We start from the raw sequence: 10,445 nt of genomic DNA on the forward strand, positions 1-10,445 counted from the left end.
GGGGGGGGTTGTGTTTAGCAGCCAATGTAAACACACAGGTAGCTGGCAGTAGGCTGCCTCCAAGCTAATGCAGCTTAACACTGTATTTACTGTACTATATTAATAACTGCATGCCTGTCTGGATGAGCTTGCCTTTCATGTCCCTGTTTTCCACTGTGAGTGATACACAGGCCGTATCTACATAAGACACTTAATGTGCAGTAGCCTAATAGCACTGTGCATGCCAGGCCAAAACCATACTAATACACTACTGCGCAGTAGTATTAGGCTACTGTGCAGTAAGCATCATAAAACAGTATGAGCTGGCACTACTGCGCAGTAACTGTTACTGTGCATTTAGTTAGCATTTCATTAAGCAGGTACTAAACTAAAGTGCAGTAACTACTGTGCATTAATGAACTTGTATATATGCCCACACTGTACTACAGCAGAGAGGTGTGGTGGAGTTGTGTTAGTCTGAAGTTAAGCAGATGATAGGGCAGAGTGGCACTTTGGAGACTTTTAAAAAGGAGCATCTTCCCACAAATATGCTGCATGCAAGGAAGTCCTGGTGACAATTTGGGAAATAATTCTGAATTCCACTTGCGTTTATGCGCACTGTCTGTAATTGTAACTAGAGCTGATTGGAACCACTCCAGTGAATGGCTTTTGTCTGAATGTGCCAAAATTGAAATGATCTGCAGAGATGACTGAATTTCAACAACCTTCTGCTGCGGCCCAGGCAGGATCCCATGGAACCTTGTCTGCCAGGGGGTTCTGTCAGTAACTGGCCAGCTTTCTGATCAGCTCACCCTTCTGAATCACTAGCAGCTTGTCTGGCGGTCTGCCTTGGAATCCAGAACCCCAGGGCTTTCTGGGTCTGTAGCCCCAGATAGGGAATAGACTTTTGTGGGTCAGTCTATCATGGAGAATTTCAACACATTTTCTTTTCATCACAAATCAGAACAAAACCAAATTCTGGAATATTAAGATGGAATTGCCTTTCTTCACTCAGCTCTAATTGTAATCAGTGGGCCCGTCTACATATGCGCCCGACTGCACTTTCTGCTCAGTCATTTAGTACTTGCTTTAGTACTAAATGATTGTGCAGTAACCACCGTTACTGTGCAGTCCCAGCAGCACATGGGTCATTTCCAGACCTACTGCAAAGTAGCAACAAGCACAGTAGCAACAAGATACTGTGCGGTAACATTGGCATCATGGTTCATACCTGCCATCGCTACGTTGCCATAGCAACAAGTACATCACCATACTTCATCATTACGGTAACACATCATCTCGTGTAGACACACCCAGCATGAAGTAAATAATCTATTTCGTAATAAGAAGTTGACATATTAGAATATGTGTTTTGTGTTCTTTCTGAGTAACCCTTTGTATCTGGTGGCCAGTTTAAACACACAGGTAGCTGGTAGGGCAGTGTGAAGCTTCAGTCCCTGATTTGATTCGGCAGAGATTCGGCCTGATTCGGTGGCCAAATCTCTGAATCCGAATTGAATCAGAGGACCCTTTAATCTCTCCAAATCAAATTGGAACCCTCCGAATTGATTCGCAGAGATTCAGAAAGATTCAGAGATTCGGACTTAGAGACAGCTTTAAGTGTTTTTTCTACATACCTCTAGGTAACAGACGGCGTGTGAGTACTGTGATGCTGGGGCGCATGGAGTGTCCCACCTTAGCATGGGTGGCTCCTGAGAGTGCTCGGCAGCAGACCCGGAAGTGGACCAGAAGGACTTCCAGTCCACTTCCAGGTCTGCTAGGGAGTGCACAGGGCCCTCCCCCCGCACCCTCCTGGCTTGGTGACTGGTGCCTCATGGGTCTGGGGGTGGTCCCCAGGGTCCCCCTGTGTCTGATCACTGAACCAGGGGGGTGCATGGGGGCCCCTCAGCGCACTCCCTGGCAGACCTGGAAGTGGACCAGAAGTACTTCCGGGTTCACCGTCAAGCATGTGGAGTGCCCCCCACCCCACACACACACACACACACACACACACACACACACACACACACACACACACACACTCCGGTGGGATGCTCCATGCGTCCCAGCATCGCAGGGATCACGAGCTGTGCCTGGTACCTCAAGGTACGTAGAAAAAACATTTAAAGCTGTGTCTATGTCTGAATCACTGATTCTCTGAATCAGCATCGAATCTTCAGATTCGGATTTGGCCAAATTGAATCAGGGACAGTGATCCGGATCAACAAATCGAATCACTGTCCATGATTTGGGCCAAATCCAAATTGAATAGGGCCCACTTCACACACCCCTAGTAGCTGGTAGTAGACTGCCTAAAAGATTATGCAAATTAACTCTTGGGATCCTGGAAAGGTTTGACTAAGAAATTCAGCAGTTTCCCCTAAGAGAACAGAACCAAGCTGACTTGACCTATAAGTGCTACAACCACCATTGTAGGTTCATGCCCTTTTCTTCCTGTTGATTCTTTGCCTGTAATAGAACAAGGCTGAGCATCAGGGGAAATCAGGCTTAGCTGGCTTGCTAAGGAGGGGAGGGTTTACCAGCAGGGGGAGTAGGAGTCATTCAGGATTCACTATCAGTAAGATTTCTAACTGTCCTTCCCAGTAGCCAAAGGTCCTTCTTTCTTCCTCCAGTAGCATGTCTTATGAGAACTTACTAGATATCTGGAAATTAGTTAGTCCCAAGTTCCATCTACTAAAGAATACAAATGCTTTCCAAGAGCTGCACATGCTTCCCCAGAACAAAACATCCAATTCTTACTACTGCTTATCCATGCTTCATTTTCATTTTCTGATACATACATATTTGTACTACATTATACATGTTTCATTCAGATCAAGGTAATAATAAGATAATGTATCTGGGCGAGATGAGAATCCAGGAACAAATTTTGTATCTTTCAAACTAAGTCATGGCATTAAACCCTAATAAAGAATGTATTCTCTATAAATCACTGAAGTTGTTAGTATTGCTTTCTGTGTTTAATTTAACCTGTGATCCATTTTAAGTTGATTAAAATCCTCTGTTCCTCTGTTGAACTGATAACTACATGCACCTATGCAGTACAGACACACAAACCATTGTTTGAGGTCATGCACTAATGTGACTGAACAAATGTATCTATTTAATCCTTTGAAGCCAACAGTTGAAACCTCTTTGAAAATATAGCCTTAAGTATATAAGCCACTCCTAAAGATGCATTAGATATTAAGCATTGTGACTGACACCCACATGATATGCTAACTTCTTCCTGAAGAGGGTGACATCCATGGATACATCTACTATCAGTTTCCACAACTGCATTTTTAAACTGAGAAAAACAACCTAAATCTTAGTTCAGTGGATTGAGTGCTTTGGGACTATTTATGCAGTTGTCTTTCTTTCTATGTCACCCATACAGAATCTTCTGAAGTTGGGCCATCTGTTGTTGTTCATACCAGTGTGCCATTTGGAATCGAATACCTTGAGTGGGACTGTGAGAAAGTGCAGCAGTTAATCCTGGAGCAACTGGAAATTGTAATGCCAGATTTGCCTAAACCAGTTAACATCAAGTGCCAAAAATGGAGATACTCCCAGGTAATTAATTATCATTGAGAATGATTTCTGAAGTTCCCTCTACATGTTACAGGTATTGTACAAGGAACTGGTTAAAGGTACTTTGCACCTTGAGACCAGCTACAGGTGCAAAGTACCTATCATGCCATAAAACTCCAATTAGGTATAAAGATAGACCACAAAAATGGGAAGTAACTTTATAGCTGGTTGCTATCAAGCTTTAATTTGCACATGTACTAGGATCCCCCCTGTGGCTGGGAACCCCGTTGGCTGCAACTCAGCTGGGTCCCAGCAGACATGTTGTGTGGCTGTGATCTCCTAGCCCTGGAAGTGTGTGGAGTCCCCAGGGCTGGGAGATGCTGCTGCTGCGATCTCCCAGCCCCAGGAGTGAATGAAACCCCCAAGGCTGGGAGATCGCAGCAGCTGCAATCTCCTAGCTTCTGAGGTTTCACGCACACCCGGGGCTAGGAGATAGTGGCAGCTGTGATCTCCCAGCCTCAAAGGTTTCATGCACCCCCAAGGTAGAAAGATTGTGGCACCTGCCTCTCCCAGCCATGTGGTGTATGGGGTCCCCCATAGCTCAAAACCTGTTAGCTGTGGAGGGGTTCCCAGCCACAGGAGCTTGCTTCTGACCAGTGCAGGGTAGTCTGGGATCGGGTTTCCCTTGCACCAGCAATAAGATGCAATGTGATCTAATGCAGCTTTTCTCAACCCCTGGGTCACAACCTAAAAGTGGGTCACAAAACATTGTAAAGGGTTGCAGCGAGGTCCCAGGGAACCGCGCGGTTTTCACGTGCAGGCTGCAACGGGAATTTTTCATAGTATCTAAAATGATAACAGTCTATCTTGGTGACAGTATTAACAAAATTCCTGTCCTACAGTAGAGAAGGGAATACTCCCATGTTCAGCAATACAAACTTGTTATCAGTTAGTTTGTCCCCATTCTATTTATCAGCGCGTTTATATGAAGCATATTTAAAGTAAACTGTCTTAGGGGAAATAACAGCAAAATTTGTATATTTTAAATGTCTCTTAAAAATTGAAGGAAATGGTTAGTTATTTCCTAAAATACCCAAATATATCTAGATGTTTACCCAAACTTCTTAAGTTAAATTACATTGGTGAAACTGAACATGGACATTGATACAAAATATTTACATAAAGAAGTTAGGGGCTTCAAAGGATTTTATTTTTTATGAAGTGTGGAAGAGTTACTGTAAATGACAAATTGAAAGTTCAGTGCATATCACATTGGCCTGTAACCAAGGTAAAAATCTGGCCTACTTGGTATTATCTTCATTTTCCTATAGATCAGGTATAAATATTTTTCAAGGCACTTCCCAATTCATAATATTTTTAAATCAGTCAGTCATACAAATCATAGAATCATAGAACATTAGGGTTGGAAGGGACCTCAACCAATCATCTAGTCCAGGGCCAGATCACGAACTTTTTATCACCCAGTGGCCCGGCGAGCCATATTCAAAGACCTCACAGGAAGTGGTATCACATCAGGAAGTGATGTCACGTAACCTTTGATACCAATGAAGCTGCAGTAAGTGACAATGAAATGGGTCTAGAAATGTGGTTTAAAATCCAAAATAAAAACAATATAAAAGCAAGAATGAAATAATACCAAACACTTGACTAAAATAAACACTTTTGCTTCTGCTCACTTCTCAATGAATGAAAGAAGCATAATGCAAGTCGACAGATCAAATGTCGAAAAGATATCAGCCAGAGTGGAAACTAATCAAAGCAACAAAATATGGGCATTTTTGAGAATAATCTTCAAGAAGGTTTACTTTTATTGAATTAATAACTAGTTATGACTAAAGGTTACATAATAAAACCCTGATTTTAAATGTTGATCATAATTTAAATAGCCACATCAGAAGGGCTTGTCAGCATCATCCAGTCTTAAAATAAATTGCCCTTTTCTACACAGAGATTGATGGCAACATGAAACTTGACCGCTAGGGAAGCCCATCCAAAGATACGTGCTCCCTTCACACCTCCCTACTCATTCCTACAGGTGTTCCCAACACCCCCTCTTCCCCCCCACACACACATGCTCCCTATACTCTTCCCTACATGCACCCCCTATTCATCCCTACACCCATTCCCAGCCCCCCCACATCACTATGAACCCCCCACACACATACTCCTTGTTGACCCTTTCACCCCAATGCTGCCTTCACATACAGACCTCTGCACCCACACCCAACACACATACAGGCAACACTCACCCACCAAAGTGGCAAGGGACCTGCATGCAGCCTCTCACCCTCATAAGATTCCAGTGATTCAATTGCTGGCAGCCTACTTTTGAGCAAAGCGCATCTAGTGTAGTCCTCATGGTGCACCAGACCAGCAGCTCTCACTTTTAATAAGGGCTAGGGCAATAGGATCCCCAGTTGTGGCTGGACGTAGAGCGTCTCTGGGCCAGGCTCCTCCTGCCTCCCGCCCAACCCAGCTCCGGCAACCGCGAGCCCCGCAGCCCCGGCCTGGCCCCGAGGTGCCCTCAGCTCCATGCAAACTTACCCGTGCCTCCGTCCACCACGCACGCGGGCAGGGCACAGGCCATGCTGCAGCTCCCCTGGCCATGCGCCGGGGGCAAGGGGCAGAGCCAGAGAACAAGCTGCATGCACTGTCCCCAGCTCGTCTAATCAGGTGCAGCTGGGGCAGCCCCACGCCGTGCAGCCCTTGGGGCAGCAGCGGCAGGACCCAGCTCACTGATGAGCCCGGCCCCGCGGGGGTAAGCAGCTCCCCTTCCCTCGCTGCCGGCTGGGGCCCACGGGCCGGCCCTGCCCACTTCACCTCGCTGCTGCCCCGCCTCCGCCGTGGAGGGTGGAGCAGGCACCTTGGGCCAGATAAAATGGCTTGGTGGGCTGTTGGACAAGCCTGATCTAGTCCAACCCCCTGCTCAAAGCAGGGCCATCCCCAACAAAATCATTCCAGCCAAGGTTTTGTCAAGCCAGACCTTAAAAACCTCCAAAGATGGAGCTTTCACCACCTCTTTAGGTAACCTGTTCCAGTGGTTCACCACTCTCCTAGTGAAAACATTTTTTGTAATATCCAACCTAAACTTCCCTTGGTGAAACTTGAGACCATTGCTTCTTGTTCTGTCATCTGTCACCACTGAGAACAGTTTAGCTCCATCCTCTTTCAAAACACCCTTCAGGTAGTTAAAGGCTGCTATCAAATCCCTCCTCAGTCTTCTCTTCTGCCAACTAAATAAGCCCAGTTCCCTCAGCCTCTCCTCAGAAGTCATGTGCCCCAGTCCCCAAACCATTTTTGTTGCTTTCCACTGGACTCTTTCCAACTTGTCCACGTTCTTTCTATAGTGGGGGACCCAAAACTGGACACAGTACTCTGGATGTGGCCTCACCAGTGCAGACTAGAGCAGAATAATTACTTCCCTTGATCTTCTGGCAAGGCTCCTAATCATGCAGCCCACTATGCTATTAACCTTGGCAACAAGGGCACACTGCTAACTTATATCCATCTTGTTGTCCACTGTAACCCTCAGGTCCTTTTCTGCAGAGTTGCTGTAGTCAGTCAGTTCCCAGGCTGTAGCAGTACATGGGATTCTTCCTTCCTAAGTGCAGGACTTTACACTTATCCTTCTTGAACCTCATTAAATTTCTTTTGGTCCAATCCTCCAATTTGTTTAAGTTGCTCTGAATCCTAGCTGTACTGTCCAGTGTACTACACCCTCCTAAATTATCTTAACCAAGTTTTCCATATTTTACTTGTGAACCATTCACTACTTTTAACTGGAAATAAGTTGTGTCTTTTATTTCTCTTTGTTTTTTGTGTTAATCAAAATCTCCCTCTTTTTTAAACAAAAACATTCAGGCTATCTAAATTTACCACAAATTTTTGCTATGTGGGCTCAAATTATTTAAAAAAAATTATCTTTAAAATTATGTTGTTGATCTTTGCATTATTTATAATTTAATGATTTATTGGTTATGAATTTATTATAAATTCCTATCTTGTATACCAGTGTGGCAGCTAGGGGATTAATTCCACAGATTGTAACACAAGCACAGTATTTTGCTTTATGATTAATTACAAAGATTGTAACACAAGCACAGTATTTTGCTTTATCATAATTAATCATTCATATAACAGTAGCACCCAAATAGCAATACTTATAAACTAAACATACTACAAATTTTGATTGGTCAGTAGGATCTGCACAGGATTGTGGATCTGGTTGGAATGTCAGGACTGGAAGAGAGAACACGTAATCAAAGAGAAATAAAAAGCAGGGTCCAAACAAGTGCTTCATTTATTTATTGCTGTTAATAGATTCATATGTGTTAAGGCTATAAAGGGACTTTAGGTCATATGTCTTATGTTAAGCAGGCCATAGAACTTCACTATATTATCACTGCATCCAGCCCAATCACTTGTGTTTGGCTAAACCTTATCGTCGTGAAAACATTCAGAAATAGAATATCTAAAACTGGATGTGTTTGTTCAGTGAGCTGTCCCCCTCCCTGTTAAAAATCTCTGCCATATTTCTAGTTTGAGTTGGGCAACACTCTGAACCAGAGGGGGGCAATTATTTTGTCTGGAGGGCCGCTTAACAAGTTTTGGTGAGCTGTCAAGGGCCACATGGGTAGCCTGGCCCCTTTACCATTGCCCTGCCCGCTGGTCACCATATTGAGATCAGAAGTCCCATCCCCTGACCTTTGACACTGGAAGTCTCTCCCCTTGCATCTCAGAAATACTCCTTTTGGGAGGGCGTTACCATGTTAGAACCAGGGAAAAAAGAATTCAAACACCTACTAAAACATATTTTAATTATATTACAAAAAATGTATGTCATGATTTGTGTTTGTGTGCTGTATATAGAAGGAATTGCATAATAATTCAAAAAGTCTCAGTTCTTTATATTGTGTGGGGGGGGTTGTGAAGGGGTGTGGTTGTGTGGGAGGGCATAGGGTATACTGGGATGTGTGTATATGTTGGCAGAGGTTGTGGGAGCACAGGGTATGCGTGTGTGTGGTTTGTGGGATGTGAGGGAACTCACCACACTCCCCCACATGGTGCACAACTCCTGCTGCTGGCAGCAGCAGCAGGCAGAGGGTCTCAGGGCATTTGTGCCAGGTGCTGGCACCTGGCAGGACGTGGCTCTGGCCTGTGTTGCACATGGGTGGGCTAGAAGTGCAGCCTGCCTGGCTGCCTCTATCCATGTTGGGCGCCTGCAGCTCCCACACTCGCACCAGGGGAAGCCCTGTGCTGGACTCTGCAAGGGACAGGGCTCCCTCCACTCCTGGCAGAGTCCACGGACCTGTGCAGTAACAGGTGGGAAAGGCAGCTGGCTCCAGCATAGGAGCTGCAGGCGCATGGCCCTCACTATAGAGGCAGCAGTGGGAGCCAGTCGGGAAACACAGGGGCCAAGCTGCCTCCTGCTGTGTTCTGTGGTGTGGCATGGAGCCGGCCGGCCCGGCCAGGCACCTCCTGGTAGGCCACGTTTCCCGGCTGCAAGGCCAGAACCGCATGACGCAGCAGGAGGCAGCTGGGAACTGCGTGGTGCTGGCAGGGCCAAGCTAGCTCCTGCTGTGCTGGCAATCCTTCCTCCTCCCCCCCCACCCATTTTTATCTGATTCTCCACTCTTTGGTGGAGGTAGGCAGGTAACAGCCCCAAGGTTGCCAAGCCAGAAGCTGGGGGCTCGGGTTGGGGCAGGGCCCACGGGCCTTGCTGATGCTGCCACCAACTCCCCCTGGGTCCTGCTGCTGCTAGTGCCTTGTTATCTTTGACAGGCAGCCAGGGGCAGATAACTATTCATTTTCTAAATTTTTAGGGGCCCCGTAAGCTAGATAGTATAGCCTGGTGGGCCAGATCTGGCCCATTGGCTATATTTTCCCTGCCTCTGCTCTGAATTCTGAAGTGGCACCATTGGGAAAGAGGGGGTGGGAATAGTGAATTCCACTAGTATCCTCCTCCTCAGCAAATGTTCAGAGCACGACTTGCTCATCACGAATGCTATCTTCAGACAGAGTAACATATATAAGACCACTTAGAAATACCTGCACTCCGATCACTGGCACCTTCTTGACTATATTATTGTCAGAGTCTGTGATCATACCAATGTCCATATCACCCAGGTCCTGAGAGGTGCAGATGACTGTTGGACAAACCTCTGTTTAGTCAGATTAATCATGATATGCAGCTGGCACCACAACACTGTAAACAACCGAAAGGAATGTGGAAGTGATTTAACATTAAGACACTCCAAAACCAAGCTAGATGCAAGGCTTTTCAGCAATGTCTTGCTGAGAGGCTCTCTTACCTACCTGACGACATCAAGGACATCCAGACACATTGGGAGGAACTTGAGAATGTTTTTCACAAGCCACGTGCTGAATCAGTTCGATACTCCCCTTAGCATCACCAAGATTGGTTTAATGAATATTGTGAGGAAATCCTAGCACGTATTCATCAGAAGAGAACCACATCCTGCATTTGGCAAAATGAACCCTCCACCCAGCAAAAATGAGAAGCTTACCCCCGCTCAAAGCTGTAGTTCAGAGAAGGCTATGGGACATCAAGAACCACTGGTGGCAAGCGAAGGCCAAGGAGATCCAGAGTTTTACTGATCAACATGACATGAGAAGCTTCTTTCAAGTAATAAAATCCATCCACGGGCTACATTCCAATGGCCCAACCCCCTTGCGATCCCAGGGCAGCTCCACTCTTATGACGGATAATGCACCCATCAAACACTTTAAGATTCTACTCAACCATGAATCTGGAGTCTCAGCTGCCATGATAAAATCCATCCCTCAATACCCAATAATGGAATCCTTGCTGATCCCCCATCCTTCATGGAAGCCTGACATGCCATCACTCAGACCAAGAACAATAAGGTACCAGGACCAGATGGCATTCC

The 10,445-nt window shown here is 45.8% G+C and overlaps 1 protein-coding gene across 1 annotated transcript in view; it reads left to right on the forward strand.

Moving 5' to 3' along the window:
- The window catches only part of RNLS (renalase, FAD dependent amine oxidase), a gene marked incomplete at its 5' end in the record, with an annotated part of 151,300 nt that overhangs the window by 124,591 nt on the left and 16,264 nt on the right, over positions 1-10,445 (forward strand). The window contains one exon of the mRNA XM_025210455.1: positions 3,380-3,555. Coding sequence (XP_025066240.1) covers positions 3,380-3,555 — 176 coding nt within the window. The remainder of the gene's footprint in view (positions 1-3,379; positions 3,556-10,445) is intronic.

The sequence above is a fragment of the Alligator sinensis genome, unplaced genomic scaffold (genome assembly GCF_000455745.1).
Source record: "Alligator sinensis unplaced genomic scaffold, ASM45574v1 scaffold557_1, whole genome shotgun sequence".
Lineage (NCBI taxonomy): Eukaryota > Metazoa > Chordata > Crocodylia > Alligatoridae > Alligator > Alligator sinensis.